Source organism: Schistocerca nitens, chromosome 7 (genome assembly GCF_023898315.1).
Source record: "Schistocerca nitens isolate TAMUIC-IGC-003100 chromosome 7, iqSchNite1.1, whole genome shotgun sequence".
In the NCBI taxonomy this organism is placed as follows: Eukaryota; Metazoa; Arthropoda; class Insecta; order Orthoptera; family Acrididae; genus Schistocerca; species Schistocerca nitens.
Window position 1 is genome coordinate 100,565,300 of NC_064620.1, and position 27,754 is coordinate 100,593,053.

The 27,754-nt window shown below is 39.2% G+C and overlaps 2 protein-coding genes across 2 annotated transcripts in view; one reads left to right on the top strand and one right to left on the bottom strand.

Annotated features, from left to right (window-relative positions):
• The window catches only part of LOC126194799 (uncharacterized), a 71,801-nt gene extending 50,847 nt beyond the window's left edge, over positions 1-20,954 (top strand). Inside the window, exons 4-6 of the mRNA XM_049933109.1 lie at positions 9,786-10,048; positions 17,044-17,211; positions 20,825-20,954. Of these exons, the coding sequence (XP_049789066.1) occupies positions 9,786-10,048; positions 17,044-17,211; positions 20,825-20,937 (544 nt within the window). The 3' untranslated portion in view covers positions 20,938-20,954. The remainder of the gene's footprint in view (positions 1-9,785; positions 10,049-17,043; positions 17,212-20,824) is intronic.
• The window catches only part of LOC126194800 (gastrula zinc finger protein XlCGF9.1-like), a 173,945-nt gene extending 147,519 nt beyond the window's left edge, over positions 1-26,426 (bottom strand). The window contains exon 1 of the mRNA XM_049933110.1: positions 26,253-26,426. Coding sequence (XP_049789067.1) covers positions 26,253-26,259 — 7 coding nt within the window. The 5' untranslated portion in view covers positions 26,260-26,426. The remainder of the gene's footprint in view (positions 1-26,252) is intronic.
• Positions 26,427-27,754: the final 1,328 nt, after the last annotated feature.

Here is a 27,754-nt window from a genome sequence, read left to right on the forward strand (position 1 = left end):
GGGAGGCAGGAGGGTTCACCGACATCAAGCATCCAGGTGGGAACAGAACGCTATTACTTCCGCGTCGTTGTTACTGAATCACGCTAAACGTAGTTTCTAACCAGATACTGAAGTGGCTAACCATATTGCATGTTACAATCAAATTTGCACGGCTAAAGTAAATTTTGAACATAAATATAAACATTGAACACAAAGGTTTATATTGTAAATGAAAGGTAGAATCAAATGCGTCGGTTCGTAATTGCAAAAACAGGAACACTCGGTATTTGTTGACTTCAGTGCCATCTACTGCGAATGGAAAACAATGGTTTGAGTAACCCGTACGTTTATTTTTTTTTTTTTTTGCGTGGAATCCGAATATGCAATAAAAATGCGGTGTTGCCATTTGAAAATACAAAGTTGACAACGCAGACGCAGGAGGGGTGGTGGCCAGTTGTAGCACAGACCGATGTCCACTTTACTAATATTGACTTTTCACCTAGTTTTTTTTTTTTTTTTTTTTTCGTGCGGTGCGTCGCTTCAGAGATATTAAGTTATCTCGAGTTAAAACTAACACCCTGTATATTGCAAATAGACAAGGTTTTGGTTTCATATTTAAAGATAACTTTGATATGTTAATGATGTTTCTTCCGCATAATTTCTGTGAACACAATCTAAAAGACGGAAAGACACTAAATTTTTCAATGAAAACTCTACAGATCACATCCGCTTCATTAATAACACACAGTAAGTGACAGCGCGATGGAAAACGCCGACTCCAACGAAGAGGCGGTAGGACGCACTGTCTAGCAAACACCCACGTCATTGTTGCTGTCCCATTTGATTATATATATACCGGGTGACCAAAAAGTCAGTATAAATTTGAAAACTGAATAAATCACGAAATAATGTAGATAAATAGGTACAAATTGACACACATGCTTGGAATGACATGCGGTTTTATTAGAACAAAAAAACAAAAGTTCAAAAAATGTCGGACAGATGGCGCTTCATCTGATCAGAATAGCAATAATTAGCATAATAAATTAAGACAAAGCAAAGATGATGTTCTTTACAGGAAATGCTCAATATGTCCACCATCATTCCTCAACAATAGCTGTAGTCGAGGAATAATGTTGTGAACAGCACTGTAAAGCATGTCCGGAGTTATGGTGAGGCATTGGCGTCGGATGTTGTCTTCCAGCATCCCTAGAGATGTCAGTCGATCACGACACACTTGCGACTTCAGGTAACCCCAAAGCCAATAATCGCACGAACTGAGATCTGGGGACCTGGGAGGGCAAGCATGACGAAAGTGGCGGCTGAGCACACGATCATCACCAAACAATGCGCGCAAGAGATCTTTCACGCGTCTAGCAATATGGTTGGTTCTAATAAAACCCCATGTCATTCCAAGCATGTGTGTCAATTTTTACCTCTCTATCTACATTATCATTATTCCGTGGTTTATTAAGTTTTCAAATTTATACTGACTTTCTGATCACCCGATATATATATATATATTGCAAATAGACAAGGTTTTGGTTTCATATTTAAAGATAACTTTGAAATGTTAATGATGTTTCTTCCGCATAATTTCTGTGAACACAATCTAAAAGACGGAAAGACACTAAATTTTTCAATGAAAACTCTACAGATCACATATATATGGTGTCCCAGCTATCTTGTCCACCCAAAATACCTCTGGAACAATAACAGCTATTGGAAAACGACTTTCACCGGTATCAATGTAGGGCTGGGGCCCATGAATGTACATATTTGGAACCATTCTAAAACGAAAGCATATGTGTTTTTTAACACAAACTTACGTTTTTTTAAATGGACCTCCTATATTTGTTCTTCAGCAATCCATAGCATGACAAAGCACATACACAACGGCGTTGATTGCATCGAAATATTCCCATTACATCCCGAGATATTAAGACGCGAAGTTGACGCTTGAAACACCCGACATGCGCTGCTAGCGCACGTCCTGAGGCTCAGGCGTGAACCCCATGCTGCCCGTAATCGCGATGTCATTGACATGCGTAATCACACTTCCATACTTATCAAGAGGTCCGAAACGAATAATACGGTCTGCTGCCATCCTGCTGCGATTACGGACAGCATGGTGTTCACGCCTGAGCCTCAGGACGTGCGCTAGCAGCGCATGTCGGGTGTTTCAAGCGTCAACTTCGCGTCTCAATATCTCGGGATGTAAAGGGAATAATGCGATGCAATCAACGCCATTGCATATGTGCTTTGTCATGCTATGGATTGCTGAAGAAAAAATATAGGAGGTCAATTAAAAAAAAACATAAGTTTGTGTTAAAAAAACACATATGCTTTCGTTTTAGAATGTTTCCAAATACGTACATTCATGAGCCCCAGCCTACATCGATACCGGTGAAAGTCGTTTTCCAATAGCTGTTATTGTTCCAGAGATATTTTGGATATGTGTGTGTGTGTGTGTATGTGTGTGTGTGAGGGAGGGAGGGGGGGCTGTTACCAGATAGCGCATCGTGTTCCTACTGTGCTCCTTGCGTATTATGCCCACAACAACATACCGTGTGCCGTCTATGTTCAGTCAACAATGGAACAAATAGGCGTTTATGCTGAGTGTTTCTTGGGACTTGTTTAGTTTGGTTGGGGACTGAGGAGATTGGATGATTTACCAGCAATAGGTGTGATTTTGCTGTGGCAGTGCAGCTCCGGAACCTGCTGAACCTTCTTCATTTCAATAGTTCAATGAAGAGAGAAAACTTTGGGACAAATGGTTATTCTCATTTCCTTTCCTCGGTTCTAAAAATGCTTCAAATGGCTCTGAGCACTATGCGACTTAACTTCTAAGATCATATGTCGCCTAGAACTTAGAACTAATTAAACCTAACTAACCTAAGGACATCATACACATCCATGCCCGAGGCAGGATTCGAACCTGCGACCGTAGCGGTCGCCCGGTTCCAGACTGTAGCGCCCAGAACCGCGCGGCACTACGGCCGGCTGCTTGGTTCTTCAACATTTCAATTTCTTTTGTGTTAACAACGCGGAATATATCTTTTTTTATTTCCGCAGTGTCGAGTCGGAAAACAACATCATTGTATCTGCTATATCTCCGAAAAATATCATTAATATTTTCACTTGGGTAATTTTGCTGGGGCTCGCTCATGGCTCTTAGAAAATCAGTCCATGCAGTTTCCAGGTTGTTATCAGCGCTTCCATGCGAGATCGAAGGCCTTTGCCTTCTGTTTAATTGGCCAGCACGTTTTAACCTTAGCTTCCCAGTTTTTTCCCCCCACACTGTCCCATGTACGCCTGAGTGACCGCTACGTTTAAATAGTTATAGAAATTGCATTCAGCAATTTCAGTTGAACAGATCAAATTTTATGTTAAAGGTTGCATTAATACCACACAAAAAATACTCAATTGGATTCTAAAGTTTATTTTTACGAAAAAATGCATTTAAATTGAAAATTGTACAAAATGAACACAATATTACAAATACCTTGCATTCCGGATGTTACTTTTTGCTAAGTTTTTATTGTTTATTATTCTTGTAACATAAAATACTCCCACAAAACATAAAAAAATGAAAATTACACCAGTACTTTTTTGGTATTTAACTTCCTTCTCACAGCTTTTCTTTGCACTAGCTTGAAATTCTTCTACAGATTTCAGATCAGATTGGCTTCGTGCAACAATGGCAAATATGCCTTTCTCTTCTTTTCGGGTCACAGGTGGAACACATTTTGCGTTTTTCCAATCATTCTACAACTTGTATTCTTGGCTCTGCTACACGCAAAACACGGTGAAGGATGCACGAAGTTAACTGGATCTGTGATTAAAGCGGTTCGCCTGAGTATTGTCTTTGTGCCGGCCGAAGTAGCCGTGCGGTTAAGGGCGCTGCAGTCTGGAACCGCAAGACCGCTACGGTCGCGGGTTCGAATCCTGCCTCGGGCATGGATGTTTGTGATGTCCTTAGGTTAGTTAGGTTTAACTAGTTCTAAGTTCTAGGGGACTAATGACGTCAGAAGTTGAGTCCCATAGTGCTCAGAGCCATTTGAACCATTTTATTGTCTTTGTAGGATTTGTGAAGGGCAAACGCGTTCACTCCACTTATGTCCAACGTGCGGAAAAATAATGCCATTAGCCATCGTTGGAAGAGGCTTGGCCGACTAGCGATATTTGTTTTGACCTAACGCATTTCCAGCAGAACCATCAGCTAAAGATTATCCACACTTCTGTTTTCATGTCTTTAATCATTTGTTTCATTCATGGAATTCACAGGTAGAAAAACAAATTCTGTCATGCTATTACAATACTGTATTACGTTCACTTTCAATTTCGTTGTCCCTATCTGATCCAATATCATTTCCTAAACCGTCCTCAAACCATTTTAAAGCAGTATCCTTAAAGCCCGTGCCCGTAACATGAACTGTCGACAGACCTGGCTACTGAATCCGTAACGCGAATTCCCAGGTACGGTCTCAGTTACCGCTAGCAAGGAAGAAGCAGTAATAGTTCAGGTCCACATCACATGCCAGTGGCTACTGGCTAGAGTTGTGGCGATTCGTGAATTAGTCGTTCGTTTGAACGACTCTAAATAAAGAATCGAATCGTGATACGGACGAATCGTCGTTCAAAAGAATCGTAAGAACGATTGCGTATTTCCGAGTCGTGACGATTCCAAGTTCCAACGATTCATCGATACTTATGTAGTACGCTATGCTTCGAAGGCAACTCCTGAATCATGCCGAGTCGTGCCGAATGATTACGACCGCCAGATGGCAGTCAAGTACAGGATGCGTGTGAACTAAGGAAGCTCGGAACGAACAAACGAAGTTCGTGGGCCGTAATAGTACTCGTGAAAACCAAGCTGACACTTCGCGGTGTCGTCTTCTCACGTAAATAGTAGTGACAGCGGCAAGTTCTCGGGCAAATTAAAAGCAAAATACCTATGCTTTGTATTTAGAAGAAATGAAAGTTAAGCTAAATTTGCCTTGTGGGAGGGCTGTCAGCTGCGTTATGAATTACAAGGGTGGTGTGGACTTGGAAAGACATCTTAGCACAGAAAAACATAGGATGATATGTGTGGTGTCACTGCCAGACACCACACTTGCTAGGTGGTAGCTTGAATCGGCCGCGGTCCATTAGTACATGTCGGACCCGCGTGTCGCCACTGTGTGATCGCAGACCGAGCGCCACCACATGGCAGGTCTCGAGAGACGTACGAGAACTCGCCCCAGTTGTACGACGACGTTGCTAGCGACTATACTGACGAAGCCTTTGCTCTCAATTGCCGAGAGACAGTTAGAATAGCCTTCAGCTAAGTTAATGGCTACGACTTAGCAAGGCGCCAATTGTCACAGTGCATGTATCTAAAGAGTCTCACTTGTATCGCCACAATCTCCAGATGTCTCATCAAGAACGATGTATACAAAGGATGGATTAAAAGTTAAGTAGTCCAGAAGCTATGTACTTTTCTTTATAGCATTCATTAAGTCTCCTGTTTCAGACCCCACTCCATCCTTCGTGAGTTAGCGCGTGCATCTTGGCCGCCTCTTTCAATTAGTGTGCGTAGTGTTGGCAAGTCTGCCGACACTACAATATGAGCCAAACCACGTCTGCCCCACTGCTAGATTTTGTTACTATAAAACAGCCACACAACCAAACTGGCATGCCACGTAATTTTGCATCACCTTTCGCAAAAATCGACTGCTCTTTCCTGGCATACTGAAATAAAACAATAGATGCAATCAAATCAAACGTGACCTTTCATCAATTAAGGCATTACACGTATAAATCGAGAATCACACTTGTAACGTCATATGCATGTTTACTCATAAATAAACTATTTATGGCATATCTTATCATGACACAGTTCGATTCTAACACCATTGAGAATTTCAGACATGTCCTGCCATCTGTGAGTAAGATGTAGAACTTTTTGTATTCCGTAAGAATCGTGCCATCGCAGACTAGAATGAATCGTGAACGAATCGTAGGAATCGATTCGCAATGTGAGATTGAATCGTAGGAATCAAATCGAGAAAAAGAATCGTGTTGCCCAACTTTACTACTGGCAAACGTAACCACGGCAGCTTCGGGAAAGAACAACTAGACTGCGCTGTTATCTCCCACCCCACCAATAGCGATAGAGTAACAATAAATGCTAGCGGCCTGTGAGACCGCACCTAGGACGTTACGAGTTAATGTTGGAAGAACTTGCACGAGAGGGAGTACTGCGGCCCACCGAGGATGGACCGTTTTCTTCTCCATTATCATCATCTAGGGGAAGTTGAACGTTGGTAAAAGTCTGGCGGTTACGGAGAAACGTAATTAACAACTTCATTTCATCCTCCAGTCTCCATTTCTTTATCCTCTTCGCAGCCTGGCCAGATGTGGTTTTGCGTCTAGCACGAGCGCGAATAAAATACGTCAGTGGCGCCCATTTGCTTCTGCATTCATCAGCTACAAGGACGCAAAATTATAGCTGAATGTGAAGAGTATTTATCACTGTTACCTTCAGCAAGTACAACAAAAGATAACACGAACAGGAAAACAAAACTTATACTTAGCCGGCCGCTGTGGCCGAGCGGGTCTAGGCGCTTCAGTCCGGAACCGCGCTGCTGTTGCGGTCGCAGGTTCGAATCCTGCCTCGGGCATGGATGTGTGTAATGTCCTTAGGTAGTTAGGTTTACGTAGTTCTAAGTCTAGGGGACTGATGACCTCAGATGTTAAGTCCCATAGTGCTTACGGCCATTTGAACTTACACTCACTGGATTTGTTAAGTTCCACAGTGGTGCCCTTCTATTGTCTTAGAAACGATACTGTCGTAATGTTTATCAACAAATAGTAGAGTTCTGGATGCTGTTGAACACGTATTACCAGGTCCTCGTCCACGTTACGAAAAGCACGCAGTTCGGCCAAAGCCGAACACGAGCGACTGCCAACAGGCGACGTACCGGTGCATTGATGGTCATTTTTCGTGGAATCGATCTCCCATCAAATAGCCTACAGCAGACACAACAGCCTACGTGGAAACGAAGCACTTGACGCCTGTGCAAAGTGAACAGAACGGGTTCAGCCGCGATCCCATACTTCATGACAGTCGGGAGTACATTCTCAGCACGGTACCCTACGTGGAAAACGGCCCTTAATTCGCCGCGATTTTACCCACGGACCTGATTTCACCAGCTCAAATTTATTACATTACGTTGTTGTTGAATTCAGTCCGAAGACTGGTTTGACGCAACTCGCCACTACCGAATACACAGCATACAGAAAGAAAAGTATACGACGGATTTGAATGTAGTCAAGCGTTGCGCTCGACGCCATATTGTCCGCAACTCGTGGTCGTGTGGTAACGTTCTCGCTTCCCACGCCCGGGTTCCCGGGTTCGATTCCCGGCGGGGTCAGGGATTTTCTCTGCCTCGTGATGACTGGGTGTTGTGTGCTGTCCTTAGATTAGTTAGGTTTAAGTAGTTCTCTAAGTTCTAGGGGACTGATGACCATAGATGTAAAGTCCCATAGTGCTCAGAGCCATTTGAACCATTTTTTGACGCCATATTGAAAGCAAGCAAATACGAAACGATAGCTGGTTACTAATAAGGCCCGAAATAAGCATTCTTACTAGACGGAAGTAATCTAACCGGCGGAATGAAAACTTTTACATAGGAAACGATAATGAAACAAGTTGTGATGACTCTGTAGTTAAAAACTTATCACATAAACTTCTAACTTCATCACTGTTGACACGTGGACATATCGATGTTTCCCTTAAAGCAGTTTTATTTTGCTTCTTAAATTTTCTTTTCTGGGACTTTGAGTTGATAAATCAACTTCCAATGAAACAGCTTTCACGGTAAACTACGGGAGTTTCAATGTTTGTATCAGAGTTGGAATTATCGTTTGTGTTTTCAGCCTGAAAGTAACACACACGTTTTATTTGCATTTCTGATTGCCAGTCATTAATGACGACTGACAGCCGCCCGAAATTACTTTGTTGTTGGCGTGCACGAGCACCTTGGTAATCCGGGTTCGAATCCCTATCCGGCATAAATTTCCACATGTCGCTAGTAGGTAGCATATCTAAAACGGTGTCTAACACAGCTGATGCCACGACATTCACAGTCAGCGACTTAATTTCGAATTAACATGGGTATTGCTTTAAGAGAAGACATTGGACTGCATTAAAATTTAATTTATACAAATTAGGCCCACGTCTATAAGTTCACTCTAACACGTTACGTAATATGAATCACATTCGTTTAATAAATGACGATTGATACATATTGCAAAGATACTTTTGTCAACCTCTGTCCTCAATATGAGATGTGTTTCAGCTTTTCCTTTATGTAGGGCTAACTGTTAGTTCTTCCTCAATTTCTTCCAGCAAGTACAACAATGTCGCTAATGTGAGAAAGTGCTTCTACCTGCTCGAAGTGTTCATGACTGAGCTGCAAATTACCTGTACGTTGCGCTGTCAGGCAGCGCGCTCAAATAAAATTAACTTCTATTCCCTCTATACTGTACTCACACGTGGAGTAATCAGCGATGTATCACCTAAAAAGAACCAAGCGTAAAGTAGACTGCAACCACATTTTTCACTGCAAACTCTTCAAATTTTATGCTGTAGAGTACTAGGGGGCTTGTGACAGAATAGAACAACCAGCATCTGACACTGGTTGAGAATGAGATAGAAAGTACAGTCAAGAAGATGTGCACGGAACGTCAAGAGTACACTTAAATGAAATAGTCAAGCAAATTGGTGGGTGCTGAATCAATCTGGCGCTACAAGCATCTTAAAATTCCTTCATGATATAATCAAAAAATATTCAACTTGTGCGGCTGGAAAATCGCGAGATACTTTCAAGCAATTCTGAAAGCCTCATGGTACATGGTGGCTCCTTATTTTCTTTTTGTTGCTTACCAACAATTAGCTAAGTGAAAAAGAGGAAAGCACAGTGGTAGTTCAATTCTAGATGGGGGAGACAGTGGACTCGTCATCAGTTGATCCTGGCATTTATGTGGAATGATTGGAAAACAACAGAAAACATGCAACAGGGCTGTCCCTTTAAGAAGCAAGCTAGTGTAAAGCAACTATCAACATGATTATATATTAAAAACGAATTTCTGGACTTAAATTTGACAACTGGCAAAGTTATGCTGTGGTTCAAATGACAGATTGAAGTAAATTTCTTTCTAAAGGGCTCAATAAATGAAGACTCAATTTTAAATGACATGAGAGCATACTAATTTCAAGACTTGTGTACCACTTATGTCGTTAGTGTGAGGTGCTTTTAAAAGTGATTTTGGCTTCTTTAAGTTTTTCAACAGGAGCTTAGGAAGAAAAATGAAAGAAAAATATTATTTACATCAATACGGAGATGGAATTGTGTGTGACGCCCATATATAACAAGCCATTTAATAAGAGAGTCTGCAGTGTACATAACTTGCAATAAAATAATATATATGAGGTAGATGACAGCTCTTCCCTACCTTACCTGAACCCTCCCCCTCATCCCCTCCCCAAAAAAGACCATGCATGAAGGAGTTCAATGATGCAGTTTTCTATACACTGTAACTTCATGTCAAGTCTTCAGGTAGGCCTATACTAAGAGTGTTTCTTATTCTCCTACGTGTCTTACATACAATTTTTTACATTTATAATGCTATGGGGTACTTTATTTTTCTTCATCCTTGACTATAAGAAGGACTTTAAAGGATATATTCTTCTTTTACAAATGTATTTCTCTGGAGTTCTCTAATAACAATTATAATCAAGCTCAGATTTGTATTTACAGATATGAGGCTGAGAAGTCTGGTGTATTGGATGAAACACAAACACAACAACAGCTAGTCGATCAATGCAATGAAGACATAAAGGAGAAAGGAAAAATGTTCATTACAATCAGAATGTCACTACAAATGTTGTACAGTAAGTTAGATTGTATTCGTCGGCCAACAGACAAAGTTGAACACATGGACTCACTGGTGGCCATTGAGTCTAGTGAGCTTGGTCGAGAAAAGAGTGAAGAGAGCATCGAGCCACTTCCTTCAGAAGACCGTAAGTAAAAATCAGTTGGACAGTGAAATAGTTCAACATGAGAGACAGAATGGGTAGTACAGAAGAATGTTTAAGATAAAACCATTAATTGTGAGAAAGTTTTTAAAAAGTTATATATTTTATCTTAAAAATTCTTCTGCATATACTGCCGTGTTATCTTATAAAAGACTTAAAATGTTTAAATATCCAAAGTTTTGTCCATATCACAGTGACCTTTCTCTGGGAAAAATAGTCTATGTCCTGAGGAAAGCTGTTGCAACATGGTCAAAATGTTGGTTATTTTAGTATTTTACACCCAGAAGGATTTTAATGAGATTGCATCAGCCATAGAAACACAACTTTTTCCATATCCCACCACCCCCATGAATTTTACTGCATGTGCAAACAAGCAGAAAATACTAGAAAATCAGAAGAGTATTTTAAATAGTTTCACCCATGAAATGGCAAACTCGTTGTCTAAGTTTAAAAGCACTGTTTGAATGTCGCAATTTGTAAAATTTGTTATATTTACAATTTTTCAAGAATAGCCTATGTAATATAAAATGGTTGCTAAAAAGGCATTGGCACTTAGTACACAGTTGGGTGGCATCTGTAAGTTCTCATCAACATTGATTTTAATGCTATGCAATTCCTTATCACTTTAATGCCTAACCTTTTTTGCAATAAGCATAGCATAATGTGGATACATCCTCTGACATTTCATCCTTTTGCCAAAATGAGCTGCACAATTTTTGCTGGTGTTTACATAAGTGTCACTATCACTATACCACCCCTTCCATTCCCAATAAATGGACTGAATGGAATTCTGTCACACCCTAAAACATCTCCAAAAGTACTGCTGTTAAACTAGAACTTTCCGTAGGATTTGTTGTGGCACTTAGCGCAATCTGGTGCTGCTGTTAAGCCAGAACTTTCTGTAGAATTTGTTGTGGCACTTAGTGCAATCTGGTACAATTTCACCTAACATGTATTTAAGATTTGTTGCTTATTTCATTAAGCAGCTTCTCATTTGGCCTCACAAGGCTGAGTAATTTTTTCCCACATGTCTCCACCACATAAAAATCTGAGGATTCAATGGAAGCTGAACCCGGGACTAAAGTGTTGGCAGCCAGCACTACTAACCACTAGACTGTGGAAGTTGCCAAATATGATATTCTTAAAGAAAATGAGTTTCAGACTGTGTCTGCTGATATTGCACTATTTGTGGCTAACACCTACAAGTGTAGGGCACTAGTCTTTATCAGCAACATGTTGCACACTACGATGCATTCATAATTATTAAAAATAAATTAAACTCAGTGGTACTGTCATATTATAGTACATTCACTTTGTTTTAATTCCACAGTTATGCATGTTAGTGTCCACACCACTGAAGTGCCAAACTATCATGTTTCTCTCTTAATTCATTCATATATGAATACCATCCAAATGTACGCTCCAACTAAACAAGATTTACTTGGTGTGAGAGTTTTCTGTGTGTAAATGATCACCTCCAATGAGTAGGACAATACATTTCAAAGTAAAGTGCAAAAGATTATGGTTCAGCTAAATAGAAAAACTGAACACAAAATAGATCAATTACTGATAGTAGGTACATCCAGCTTTGAGAAAATAACAGCATCTCCAACAGGTAACATATTCTGGACTTCAAATTTACAATAAGTAGCAGATATATCTGTCCAGTTATAAATGAAAGAGGGGAAATTTGCCGGCAGTATGAAAAAGCAGGAGGTTTTTAAGCTTTCTAATTAAAGTTCGGGCACAGCACAAGTTATCACTAATTGTTTGCCTTCTTGTGTTACTTCTGCACCTCTGTACTATGTTCTCCATACTTCTGTTACTCCGCCATAAAAAAAAATTGCTATTTGAGAGTTTTATTTTGATATGTTGAAGGTCTCTTCAATATGGCTCTACAGACTGAAAGTTCAGTTGCACTGAAGTTCACATCTTTATAACACCTATAGCTATAAAACTAGACCTCTGAGTATTCTTTGTGAATGTTTCAAGAAGCCATCAAACACTCGTTTGTTCCATTGTGTGTTTTTATCTGTATGCTCTTCAAGCCACTAGCTGAGTTTCAATTTACTATTCATTTGATGAGTAATAAGCCAAGACACTGTTGGGACTGAAAACTATTCTATTAATGGGAGTGAAAAGTTTAAAAATTTGTGCCACACTGACGCTTGAACTCAGGGTTTTGACTTTCTGTGATCAGTGCAATTACCAACCCAAGCAATCCTCACTGTTAAACACAAGATTTCAGTTTGTTATGAACTTCTCTCATTTGTCCTTTTATAGTAGTTGTTCCCTTCCCCCAGATCACCCAGACTCGTAACTGGCTTGTAGCCCTCTATGTGAAGTGTCGTTCGACTAATTTTATCTGGTTGATCACTGCGTAGAGGACTGAAGAATATTAGTAGTTTCTGTCCTGAAGCCTGGTTCATAGAGTTTTCTAAGCAGGTTCTCAATACATAACTGGAAAGTCTAAAATTGCGACTAATACCATCTGCAGTGAGCAGCATTAGTCATATTACATTTCCATAGGGGAACACCTGTAGAATTTTTGAAAAACTTATACAAAACTACCTCACACTGCCCATGGAACCTATCCTCACACCACAGCAGGCTGGATTCTGTCCTGAATAAAGATTTACCATACACAGGTGCTCAATCAAACTCGGCACATTGAGGACAGTTTCCAAGAAGGCTATGTAATGGGTGCCATTTTCATTGACCTTATGGCTGCATATGACACCATCAATCTCTGACTCCTCATGCAGGGTGTATGTGCTGCAACTAAAGACTTTAATCTTACAAACATCACCAGAAACCTGCTCCACAATCTGAGGTTCTTAGTGGAGTTTTACGGAAAATAAAGCAGAGGGAGAAACCAGAGGAATGGCCCGCCACAGGAAAGTGTGTTGGCACCACTACTCTTCAACCTACACCAATGATCAACCTGTCCCTGCAGGTACAAGTAGCTTTATATACATAGATGACAGGTCAATTACAGGACAAGGGGAAACATATGAGGAGGTAGAACAATGCCTGTATTATCAAAATAACCAGTTGAAACCAAATTCAACAAAAACACAAGTGTGTGCCTTTCATCACCTTCAGAAGAAGCAAGCTGACAGAAAACTATAGATCAAAAGGAAGGGACTGCTATTAGAACATTGTTCCAACCACAAATACCTGGGTGTAACATACAAACAGCACTGCCTTAACATCAAACTAAAATTTAGCAGAAGAAATAATATCATTCACAGCTGATAACTCTAAATGGGGAGCCAAACCCAGGATTCTCAAAACCTCAGCATTTGCCCACTGTCACTCTATTGGGAAGTATGCATTCCCGGTTTAGTATAGATCAGCACACACAAAGCAAGCTGATGTTGCCCTCAATGAGACAAGCAGAATCACCACCGTATGTGTGAAGCCAACACCTCTGGACAATATCTATCACCAGGTATTGCCCCTTCAGCTACTGAAGAGTGGCAGCAGCATTTAAATAATGATTCAAATCAGCAGAATCAGAACGCAACCTCCTCTTCAGTCTTCAACTGGCTCACCAGTGATTAAAATTAAGATGAAGCTTCCTGAGATTGATGGAAGATTATGAAGAGCCTAAAACCAGAATAGACCTTTGGAGGAAGACCTCAAATCAACACTGTATGGAACAGAAAGAGGAACTAGCAACAGTATGCGATGAAAATGGGGGGCCCTCGAAGGCATGAAACAGACTACATAAGGGCACCGCAAGATGGAGAGAGAGTCTCAATAAATGGGGCTACTCCACAGACTCTAACCTCTGCAAATTCGAAGTACTACAAACCACATTTCATATGTACACCTGTCCACTGTGCCCAACCAAATGCGCTATAGAGGATCTCATGGCAGCAAAGCTGCAGTTGATGCCACCCGTTTCTGGGCAAGAAATGTTTAGCTTTAGCTTAAAATCATCATATGTATTTCCTATTTTCATATTTGATGTACTGTAATCTTTACATAGTTTTATATCTACAATTATACATTATGTTTCTTTGTATATATATTTTATATGCGAATGTTCTACAGATTATAAAATGCAACTTTGTGATGCTTCTGAAATGAGTAAATAAATAAATAAATGAGGGGAATACCAGGTATTACTTCAATGCCTGTAGGTGATTCTCTATCCAGGAAATGTGCAATGTCTCAGTTGTCACAAGATTTTTGATCCAATACCCACCTTGTAGCAGGTCACTAACACATGCCAGTGCAATGGTGCTTGACTCAGAGTCAAGGTGGCTCGAATTTTAATGGTGGATGAAATTTGATTTTCACCACCAATAGTTGGCTGGCAAGGGGTGGAGGGGTGGTGGTGTACAGTTCATGATCACCAGTTTTTGCACTAATGACCTGGATGAAATTTTAAACATCCCTATAGTATGTCATGAAGTGAAGGCATGTGACACGGTTGATGGTGATCCATCCATTGGATCGGGATTTTAGACTTGGCAGACCCCATGGTGCTGTTTGAGAAGAATAGGCTATTTGCCAGCACCAGGATTCACCCTTTTCCCTCCATCATCATCATCATCACCACCATACAACACAAAAATACCAATACACTATACATGCATCCATTACATCACCTACACTCTACAAAATACACGTCTGACACAATTCTCATACATCAATGAGGAAATGTGGATGGAGGAAGAACACCCCTTCCCACAACAGGCAGGTGACTCCACCCAATGAAATAACCCTCAATAAGCCCATACAACATCTACATTTTTTTGATCCAGTTATGAAACTGGTTAGATATACACTGCTAGCCATTAAAATTACAGTGCCAGGAAGGTTACTAATTAATGATATTTTAATTGTTGTGCATGTGCAGTATAGTAGGAAGAATAAATGGTTAAATTGGTAGGTGATCTGGAAATATTCAGGATGTGAAATTTAGTACACAGAGTTGCCACCTCTGGCAGCAATGATGGCTTTAATTTGGCTGGTCATCAAGCTGAACTGAGGTTGGATGACAGATGTGGGTACATCTTTCCATGCTGCTTCAAGTCTATGGCAAAGTTATCAGTCATAGTGGCTCCTGAGTTGTGAAGTATATTGTATTTCCATCAAGCAGTGACAATATTCCACCAGTGGCCAGTGATATGGAGGTGGACTAGATTAGTTTCCTCGATTGGGGGCTGAGAGTAGTCACTGAGCTGCACAGTGGTAGAGGCCATCAGAAGGAGCAGCTCAAATGGACAATCCCTTCAATTCTTCTACATATACATACTCCACAAACTACCACCAAGCCACTGCTAGTCATTTCCTTTCCTGTTCCACTCGCAAATAGAGCGAGGGAAAAGTGTCTTAATTTTAATTTTAATAACCAACAGCCTCAGTTGCACTGTTTACCTAGAATTTACCTAGGTTTCAGTCGGGATAACCCAACCTTCTTCAGAATAACAGTGACTCCGTTTGTCCATAGTGGGCATCGTCAAGCTAAAACTACAAATCGATAGTTCCAGAACAGCGCTCGTGGCTGCCGCATCATGGTAACATCTTCCCAAATAATGGAAATGAAGTAGTGTTACAGACTGTGAGCCTTAGCACACACCAAGAGCAAATCTGGTTGTTTTCACCTTCTCTCAGCTTAACCCACATATCTAGACAGCAGATGCAATGTCAAAGCCCAACAGCCAGTATTGATCGGTGCTCACAATTGTAAATGAAACCTTGCATGATATGTTGGTTGTTAAATGAAGTAAGGAAGATTAGGATTTAATACCACACTGATGGTGATGTCATTAAAGCTCAGGTTGGACAAGGAAGGACTAAGATATTGGCCAAGTCCTTTACAAAGGAAGCATCTTTCTGTAATCGGTCCATAAAACTATGGGAAACCTAAATCTGAATGTCTGGTGGGTATTTGAACCCCTCTCCTCCTAAATGCAAGTCCAGAGGCATAACACACTGAGGGTGAACCCCAAGTTTACTTGTGTTTTGTATACCATCCATTATTGATGGATCTCAAGGTAAAGCCTGTTTTCTACACACTTTCCATAGATGCCACTTGCTGTCATATATTTTACCTGCCTCTGATTATTTAGATGTTTACACCAGTAGTCAATGAATTGAACCTGATTGTCTCTATGTGCTATTTGCTTATTTAGCATTTTGATTGTATATTAATAATTCAAATAGTTATTATTTTCATTTTGAAGTTCCTCCTGCTTTTAGAGATGGACTTATTCAGAAAAAAGAAGGAAATGAAGGAATCTGAAATAATTTCAAAGGTTTCTGATGATGATTATTCAGATATTCCTAGTGAGAATGAAGATTCAGATGAAAGTATGAATGAATGTTTTTATGGTTCTCGGGATGATTCCAGTGACAGTGACATCATTAGAACTGTAAAGAAGCATACAGTGGCAGTGTTTTTAAGGAATCCTGAAGATAATGATGAAGTTGATTCTGTTCTCTTGAATGATTTGTTTTGTCATAATGTTAACATCACACTACCTCACTTGGTCTATAGATTGTCAGTTTACACACACACACACACACACACACAAGACTTTTTACAATACAAAAATGATTCTGAAACCGGTATGTCTTGCTTGTTTTTGATGTCTCCTTATTTTCTCTTAGATCATTATCTATGATGTATCTTACCATAACAAATCAATAATTTCCTTTCTTTCATCAGTTCACCCTCAGTTTTACAACAGTTACTGTGAAATTTTCACCCTTTCTGTCTCTCTTATTTATTTGTCTTCCTATCTGGTCTTATTATTCCCAATATGCTTGTTCCTCCTCCCCCTCTCCTTGCACAACTGTAAATTTATGGATGATTTGTGAATTTAATTAAATGTCACTCTGATAAAGTCTTACATTTATTTATGTAATTCCTAAACTATAGGATAATACAATTCAATAATACAAATACGGCACTGATAATTTTGTCAAAAAGAAGGCTTAAAACTTTTTTATTCTTACAGCTCTAGAAATACTCCGCCAAGTTATGATACGATCAAGAAAGCTTATAAGCCATGCTACGCTGGCTTTGAATGAAGAAGAATTGGAAGATGCAAGAGCATTATTCCAAACAACTGTTACTGAAAAAATTAGCAGAGCTGAATATGGTGAAGCTGATAAGGAAGAACAAGGTGAGTAAAGCAAATAATATATTTATGGTACCCCCAGTTTAAGAATAAAAAAAACTACACCACCAATGAACCTGTAGCAAAATTAGTTTCATTTTATTTGTGTGTAATAAGACTTCTGTGATTAAAGACAAATATATGTTAGGTTTCGATATGCACAACTTATAAATGTGACTTATAATTATATAGAAATCTTAATATTCCTGACTAGTTTCATTTTATCTACAATTGTGCATACTCCTGTAAATGGATACAATTAAACTATCCAAACACATAAAAATGAGTTTAGCAATGGAATGATTAAACTTTTTTTAAGTAGTCTGTCTTCTGATTGACTTGATGCAGCCTGCCAGCCTCCACATGTCAGAGTAGCATTTGTCTACACGGATATATGGTTACATCCTCAATTATCTGTTGGACGTATTCCACTCTATGTCTTCACCTGCAGTTTTTACCTTCTACAGCTCCCTCTTCAGGCTAGGAGATTATTTACTGACATCTTAAAACAAGTGCTATCAACCTGCCCCTTCTTCTTGTAAGAGTTTTCCATATATTTCCTTCTTTGATGATTCTGTGGAGAACCTCCTCATCCCCTATCTTATCAGTCTACTCAATTTTCAATGTCCTTCTGTAACATGACGGGCCTATTTTTGATAAAAGTATACTTCTTTTCACCAGGAATATTCTCTTTTCCTGTGCTAGTCCGATTTATATGTTATTTGTTTCATCTGCCATGCATTATTTTGCTTTCACAAGGTAGTAGAAGTCTTGAACTGTATCTACTTTACAGTCACCAATTTTTATGTTAGTTTTATTGGAAAGGTCACTTCTGCTACTTCTCTTTGCTTCTGTCGTTCTTCAGTTTACTTGCAATCCATATTCTGTGCTCACAGATTGTTCATTCTATTCAACAGGTTGGGTATTCCTTCTTCAATTTCCCTGAGAATAGCAATATCATTAGCAAATCTTATCACTGATATCCTTTCCCCTTGAATTTTAATTCCTATTTGAATCTTTCTTTTACTTTCGTTATTGCTTCGTCGGTGTACAGACTGAACAGTAGGGGCGAAAGACTGCATTCCTGTCTTACACCCTTTTTAATCTGAGTACTTTGTCCTTGGCCTTTCATTCTTGTTGTTTCCTCTTGATTCTGGTATATTACCCATCTTTCCCTGTAGCTCACTCCAGTTTTTCTCAGACTTTCAAACAAGTGGCACCATGTTACATTGTCAAATGCTTTTTATACATCAACAAATCCTATGAACACATCTTGATTATTCTTATGTCTTGCCTCATTATCAAGCACTTCAGTACAGCCTGTCTGGTGCCTTTACCTTTCCTAAAGCCAAACTGATTGACCTCTAAAGAATTTAATTTTCTGTCTCACTTTTGTCAGCAGCTGGCTGACCTGTTAAACTGATTGTGCAATAGTTCTCACACTTATCAGATTTCTGCTATTTCCAAATGCGTGTAGATAATTTTCTTCCATAAGTCCAATGTCTCCAATCTCATATATTCTATGTACCAGCTTGAATAGTCATCTGGTTGTTACTTCCTTCAATGATTTAAAAAAATATTCTGGACACATGCTGTCTGTCCATTCTTCCTTACGAGATCTCAAGCCCTCCAAATCTTTGTTAAATTCTGATTCTAATACTGGATCCCCCATGTTTCCATTTCAACTCTCCTTTATTCTTGTGTCTTTATCGTCAGACAAGACCTCCCTTTATTACTGGCAATAACTCTTTCCAACTAGCCACTCTCCTGGAATTCTCAGTGGAATTCCCATTGCACTCTAGATGTTGATGTTCTTGCTTTTAATTCCATCGAAGGTTGTTTTGATTTTTCTATATGCTGAGTCAGTTTTTCGGATGACCATTTCTTTTTCAATTTCTTCACATTTTTCATGCAGCTGTTTGGTCTTAGATTCCCTCAACTTCCTACTTATTTCATTCCGGACTTATATTGCTGTTCTCTGAACACTTTTCTACTTCCTTCTTTCTTCCATCATTTGAAGTATTCTTAAGTTACCCAAGGTTTCTTCGCAGTTCACTTCCTTGTACTTATGTCTGTCTGGCCATCTTCTGTGACACTGTTCTTCTTAGAGATGTACATTCAAAAATGGCTCTGAGCACTATGGGACTCAACTTCTTAGGTCATTAGTCCCCTAGAACTTAGAACTAGTTAAACCTAACTAACCTAAGGACATCACAAACATCCATGCCCGAGGCAGGATTCGAACCTGCGACCGTAGCGGTCTTGCGGTTCCAGACTGCAGCGCCTTTAACCGCACGACCACTTCGGCCGGCAGATGTACATTCCTCTTCAACTAAACTGACTACTGTAGTATTCATTATTGAAGTATCTACAGTTTTAGAGAACTTCAAACACATCTTATTATCAGTATCCCGCTTCTTTCCACCTCGATTCTTCCAGACAATTTTCGCAATCTTTTGTTTACCCTTCATCATTACTAAATTGTGACCTGACTTTATATCTGCTTATGGGTAAGCCTTACAACCCAGTGTCTAATTTTGGAATCTCTGTCTGACTATGATGAAATCCAGCTGGGATCTTCCCATGTCTTTGGGCCTTTTCCAAATAGACATTCTCTTCCTGTGATCCTCGAACAGTATAATATTCATTATTACTAGCTGAAATTTACTGCAGAACTCCATAAGCCTTTCTCCTCTCTCATTCCTACTATGAAGTCCGTAGAGTTTCCTACTACCAAGTCCATAGTGTCCCGTAAATCTTTCTTCTGTTCCTTCCCCTACTACTGTGTTCCAGTCTCCCACAATTTTTAGATTTTCATCTCCCTTTACATACTGGATAACTCATTCAATATCCTCAAATCATCACTCTCTCTCTTCTGCTTCACCTTCTGCTTGCGACGTTGTCATAAGTACCAGAACTATTGTGGCTGATGTGGGTTTGCTATCTATTATGATGAGAACTGTTCACAGTAACTAACTCTCTACCCTATCTTTCTATTAATAAGGTATCCTATTCCTATTATAAATTTTTTTGTTGCTGTTGATACTGCCCTTTATTCACCTGATGAGATATCCTTATCTTCTCTCCATTTCAATTTGCTGGCCACACAATGTGGGGAATTCATCCTTAATCTTTAGTCAATGAAGGGATTATCATGACAAATTCAAGCCCCATGTCCTGCAGATACAAATTACGTGCCTTTAATGCAGTGGTTTCCATTGCATTCTGCATCCCCATAGCATTGATCATTGCTGATTAATTTGTCTTTCAGGGGCAGTTTCTCATCTAAGGGGCAAGAGGGTGCTCCAAACCTCTGTCAACTCCTCTGCCCTTTTTGACAAGGCCATTGGCACAATCAGGGTGATTTCTTACACCATTGCTGATGATTTTTATTCAGAACTTCACTATTGGCTGGGTTCGAACCCAGGAACCCTGACTTTTGATTACTGGCTGAAGACACTACTCAAAGTCCACAGTGAACAAGTTAACTAGTATTGGAAAATAAAAGATGAATATACGGAATGAGCAGGGCAATATATGAATAAAAATAATACTAGCACATTAGAAATATGGTATCTCAGCTATGAGACATTTACATTATTCTATCATTCTGTTTCAGAAATTATGGTTGACTATGATGTCGATGATCCATCTGTGCTAACAAGAGCAGAGATTAAGACAACAAGTAAGAAGATTGTTGCACAATTTGAGAAATCACTATATGATTTCTAAGACTGAAGGTACACATGTACAGTACATCAGCAGAACACTAAAGTACGTAATACGAAACAAAACCTGTACAAAAACAAACCATTTTGTGAACCTCATACAATTTTACATACACGAATACTATGAACATTGTGGAGTTTTCTGGCTGAAATAAAATTCTCAACATGGCTCACTGCATTTTCCATTTGCATCACTGACAACAATATGGTACTGTGTGCACAAGGATTCAGAAATGCAAAACTTTTCAGCCTAGCTTATCCGTGAATTCTATATACATGTAGCAGCACATGCTGAACTTTTAGTTAACACTGATACCTCAGGATTATTCAGGTATTATTCTGCAATGTTCTTCATGTTTCCTATGTTGGTTAGTTTCTGTATCTTTGCTGTCATTAACTTTTAATGTACAAATTACTCAACTGTCCCTCCATTTATTGTGGAGATACATGCAGCCAATTACTAGAGTATCAGCAAGTTAACTGTCAACAATATCTGACCACTACTGCAATGCAAAAGCCAATGCTGTTCTTGCTGAAAGTTGTTCAGGGTTTGTTGTTTGCTTTCTATAGTTAATACAAACCTGTGTCTTGTTTATGGGCTTCGATACAAACTAAACTTTGTTTCTACACACTGTTGTATGCACATTCAGCTTTCATTTTCTTGAGGCAGGACAGTGTTTTCAATTGTCTCCTTGTATTGTGTTCACATCCAGTCAATTTTAATTGAATCTAGCCTCTGCAATTGCACAGTTTTTGTGAATATGCTGTTAACATTGTCATTTTATATTTGGGGAGTAAGTGAATGTTGTAGAATGTGAATATCTGGCATTCTCGTATGAGCTGCTGGAGTTGGCAGTCGTGTGTGTGAGGTGTGCTTGCTTGTGAATGAAGGCTGTGGCTGAAAGCTCTGTGTGAGTGTGTTTTAATTGTGCCTGTCTGAAAATTTTCTTCTTTACAGTAAGTAGCAATCTATCGTTTTCCTACACTGTGAAAACCCGATAAAAATAATTTCAAAGTTTTGGGTTATCCTGTGAATTGCATAATAAGAAAGCACCCCTGTGAAATGATGCTTCTTATTCAGTACTGTACTTCTCATTTCAACAGAGAAATAAGACTTATAAATTATAGAGTGCAGCAATCAGTCATCCTTTTTTAGATTTTATTACGCAAATACAGATTTCAGCTAGTGGCTAGCCATTCTCAATGCACTATTATATATTCTCGATGCATGTAAGTCCCTGTTGTCTGGGTGTCAGTCACATTTCTTTGAATACTACCGAGTAGTGGCTAGCCATTCTCAATGCACTATTTTCTATTCTCGATGCATGTAAGTTCCTGTTGTTCGGGTGTCAGTCACATTTATGTTAATTCTACTGAGTGACAGGGACTTACATGCATTTGAGAATAGAAAATAGTGCACTGAGAATGGCTAGCCACTAGCTGAAATCTGGATCTGCATGATAAAATCTAAAAAAGGACAACTGATTGCTGCACTCTATAATTTATAAGCCACATAACAGTCACTGAGTGCAACCACTTTCCGAATGGAAGGTACCCAGATGGAGAGAAATAAGAATTTGGCAGAAGAAGCTCCTCTCGGTCTGCCAATTTCTTAACGACTGGGGGATCCAGAATGTGCATTCTCCTCAACGTACATTTAAACACCAGACTCTAGCACTGAATACAGAGAACCATTTCTCTTGCCTCCAAGAGAAGAGCATTATTCAACACTGACATTCCAGTATATTATAATGCAGCATACTGCGTTTTTCTCTTTTTTGTGAATGATGCAGTGTGAACATAGTGGTCAGATGTGTGTATGAGGCAGAGTGCAAAGAATATTTCTCTCTTGTTAAAGCCTTGGAAGAATATGTCTCATAAGGGCATGCCATGTCAGTCATGGTTTGTACATTAATCCCAGGAATCATGCAGTTGAGATTACTGATATCGAATGGCAGCACATATTGAATGTTGAAATGTACATGGGGTAATGGTTTTTTCTTGCCAATTAAGAGTTACAGATCAAAACTGCAGTCCAGTTGTACTACAGAAGGCTTCTGCAGGATGAAAGAAAATACATTCACATGCAGTACTGTTCCTCAGAAGTAGACATCACTACCATCTGGTTGCAAATTGTGTGAACCCTTTTGTTTCTTTTCACCAACCAATGCAAAGAATAAAAAGAGGAAATGAATCAAGCTATTGCAATTGTGTCAAAAGGGAAAAGGATACTTACAAGCCTTCACTTAAATTCTACACTAAGCAGACCAAGGTTATTGTCCAAAAGACCATACATACTTTACAGAGAATGCATTGTTCTCAATTGCCCTTGTCATCAAGGCAAATGAAAAAGATGGAGGTGTGTCTGTGCATGTGTGGGAGCTCGTATGTGCATGAAATCAGATGCATACACTGGGTATCTAAATTCAAAAAATGTTTTGAGAACATTTTCAAGAAAGGCTACCACCAGCAGTGATGGCAATTGTTTTTGACTTTATGAAGCCTTATTGGAATCGTCCATTGTGATAGAAAAACACCAGCAGACAAACAAGAGAGATCAGCAGCAGTTTAACACATGGGGCATGCACCAGAATGTGGAAACACAAAACGGATGGAAGGGGAGGGGTGGAAAATTACCATAAATTGATTTTGGAAAGGTGATATAATGAAAAGGTGCACGGCCTGCTAAGTTCTGATCTTTTGATTTCAAAGTAGCTCTAAGTGTCCAGATGGCCTGTACAATATAGGAGACAAGGTAACTTGTGCACCATAATGTATTTTTGGTATTCCCACTGCAAACAATTCATCCGTTTTTATTCACTTAGGGCCTATTTTTCCAGGTAGTGAATGGACAGTGGCAGTTAGTATATGAGATAAGTCGTGTGTCATGTGTGTTGTATTTCAGGTTTTGGCATTGGTGAATCTGAAGGAAGTGACTGCAAGGGACAGGTGTTGCAGTAACATGCAGTGTTTCACACTTAGAGGCATAGATGGGTGGTTTGTGAATACCATGGGTTTGACTATAATTTTATGCAGATTTTGTGGGCAATGGAGAAACTCTGTATAGTAGGGTGAATATATCATGCAGATTGATCTTATTTATGGGTATAACTTAATTCTGCTGTAGCAGTGCATTATGAGTTTGAGTTATGGGATGGTACTAGGTTAGGAGCTGGGTTCTTGGGAGTAATTTAGGGAGTGGTGGTGGTGGTGGTGGTGGTGGAGAGGAGGGATTCACTGGGAGAATAGTTTCCAAACAAGGTCAGGGGTAACAGTGAGAGAGGAAAGTGTGGTTCGGATTATTAATATAGTTTCTGAAGGATTTATTGCTGAAACATATATATTTAGCAAAGGTGTTACAGATGTAAAGAAGGGAAAATCTGAGAAGTGCTTACATGTCCTAGTGAATCGGAAAACTGCATCCTTAAATACAACCTGTGGTATGAAGAAGGATGTGATGCATGTCAAATGGGATAATAAGTTGAAATTACGGGAGTGGGTTTCTATACCAGAGACACAGACTGCTAAAATATCTTCAATAACCATGTACCAAAACAAAGTGAAGGGACAGCTTTTGCAAATGATAGAAACTGCATATATACATGAAAAGCTTCTTAAAACAGCTGACGAGTTGCTCCAACACATTGTTGTATGATCGTGGATGGGGAATATAGTCCTGAAATTGTCAAGAACATTCTGGTTATAAAGGTCTTCACGAAAGCTTCAACACTAAGCATCAATGTAAATATGGGTTTTAAAAATCTATTATATATTTCAGAGTGAACTCTGGGAAGCCATTGAAATTTCTACTATATGGATGACCCATTTTAGATACAATTTTAAGCCTTAAGCACTTGGTAAAGTATGTCCACCTGAATGCAAAATCCTTAAGTCAACTATTTTACCCACAGTACTCAAACAGATATCTTTATCTGCATCTGTTCAAAATCCTATATCCAGTTTTAATTTTCCATGGCTTCCCCAAATAACTAAATGAAAATTCTGGGATGGTTCCTTCAGAAAAATTTAATAGCCCATTCCTTACAAATTTAAGTCTAGAGCCTTGCTAAACGTCACCAATGTGCCAGTTTCCTTCAGAAAATACTTATACACAGTATGGAATAACAGGAATGTGCCAGAAAACTGTTTCAAATGCACAAAAGACAGTTTCATATTTCCGCTTATGTTTTTCTATTTTCTTTCCTTAATGAAACTGTTGTGTCTTTCTGTAGCGAAACTGTTGTGAAAAAGGGTTATATTCCATATTAAAAAGAGCACATACTCCTCTCAGAATTTGCTTCATAGCATTGTCCTAGAAGTTTATTTCTTTACCGCCTCAGCACAGAGCTCTTTCTTATGAAAAATCCTATACAAATGAAACTAGAATGAAAGGAAGACGAAGCAATAAACTGAAATTAAATATTTCGAGTTGGTAAGGAAAGAGTGGGATTCGGCTTCGCCCAAGTGCGTGTAAAACAACTAATGCACTAACGTCTCAGAGAGGTGGGTTGGTTGGTTTGGTTTGGTTGTTAGGGGAAGGAGACCAGACATCGTGGTCATCGGTCTCATCGGATTAGGGAAGGATGGGGAAGGAAGTCGGCCGTGCCCTTTCAGAGGAACCATCCCGGCATTTGCCTGGAGTGGTTTAGGGAAATCACGGAAAATCTGGATGGCCGGACGCGGGATTGAACCGTCGTCGTCCCGAATGCGAGTCCAGTGTCTAACCACTGCGCCACCTCGCTCGGTAGAGGTGGGTTAGGGATGAGAGAAGGATGGTGAAGGGGTAGAGACAAAAACGGAAGAAAGGGAGGTTTGAGGTGGAGAAAGAAAATGCCTCCTAGAAGCTTGTCACCCGAACGCTGAGGGGTGATCTATAACTTTTAACGGAAACATCACCATTCCAACTTTACCAATAAAATAACAATTTTACTTGTAATGGGGGAATTACAGCGAGGCTGAGGAAAGGAGCTGGTACATATACTCCTCAACTGGTTCTCTCTGTATGATTTGTTACTACAAACTGCTGGGGCATACCACATCTCCCAGCAGACATCTTAATCTTCCCTCACTTACTGTCACTCCCTTCTAAATACAAGCTATCGCCCAGTAAACAACAATGAAGAAAATGTCTGTGTTAAGCAGGCCTAGGGTAAACAATCTTATGCACGAAAAAAGTAAACTAAGGTCTCTAACAGTTCACGCCAGACAGAAGCTGCTGCCTGGGATACTTCTGTATACGACAGCTTGTGTTTATTTGTTTACATAGTACATTATAGGTACTTAATCACGAAGAAAATAAATTTTGAGCATAATATTCACCTTCCATTTCTCACAGCACTCTACAATGTTGCATCTTCTGAATTCCGGTACGTTATAAATAAATAGCTTTCCCACTGTCCTTTTCAGCGTAGACATAAACAACAATCATGTTTACACTGCGTCAATTCAACATAAACAAGGCTCCAAGCAAAGATGCTAACGAAAGTACGTGACTTGCTGAAATAACTCGATTATGAAGTATCGATGTTCAATCAAATAACTCCGTAGTTCATTCGTGATTTGGCAGCGACAGTAATATTAGAATGCATCAATATAAAACTGAAAATACTCCTTACATGCATAAGCCTTATATCAATCCTTCAATGTGTACTCTTTGTTCAGAATTTTTTAAATTGAATTGAGTTGGTTTACTTGCCTATAAAGAACTGTTGCGTTGTATAAGCCATCGTAAGTACATACATGATTATACACATGATTATACAGATGGGTAACATATATAAAAATTATCACATAGATATTGCTTATCTTTGTGTTATATGGCATAATGTTGAAAAATGTTTTACCAGCATGTAAAAATTATTTTGGGCTTTACTTGAACAAGTCCAAGGAATGCCCAGCAAATCCCTGTTTCTGGTTTTATTTGAGTGTGTATATAACTTTCTTTCATACATGTGGATATTATGTTTGGCATGCATAAGTACTTTGGGTATGTACAGGCTGGGGATTGTAAGTATTTTGTGCTCAATAAAGTACAGTCTACAATAAGTAAAATTTCTCGAAACAAAAATTTATAATGGCTTTCTTCGGCCAAAAGAAATATTCCATAATCCAAGTGTGTATGAAAAAGACCATACTATGCCATCCATACACATGAGCTCTTTACTCACACTATCCTTCAGTTTCCTAAGGATAAATAAAACTCTGGCCAACTTACTCCAGAGCTTTTCTGTGTGGGCATTCCAAAATAATTTACTATCGAGGTATATGGTTAACAATTTTGCAGAATGCTAGAGTTCGTTTTGACCTTTAATAATATCTCCAAGTGAAAAGAGAATGTGCTTCATTTTATTTTTATGTAATGTCAATTTCTTTTCATGTGGCCACTCATTGGGCTTTTCCACCATGATATTGTTCGATAACATCCACATCATTATGTGATGTGATAAAAGTTGTGTCATGGATGCACATCACGGATATATGTGCTAATAAGTTGTGCAGATCATTCACATATACATTAAACAAGAAAGGTCCCAGCACAAATCCTTATGGGACTCAATAGTTTACCTTTAGAAGACCAGAGTTTTATTTGAATGTACAACAAGCATTTGATTTCTGTTTTTCAAATAGGATTTCAGAAATGCTACTTCTAGGCTAGTTATTCCCTATTTTTGAAGTTTCTTAATTAAAATGCTATGTGAGACAGTGTCAGATGCTTTAGTTAGATCTACTAGAAATGTATGGGTGTGCTCCCTGTTTTCAAAATCATGTGGTATTGTTAATACAACTTCTTGAAATGCATTAATTGTTGACAGCTCACTTCG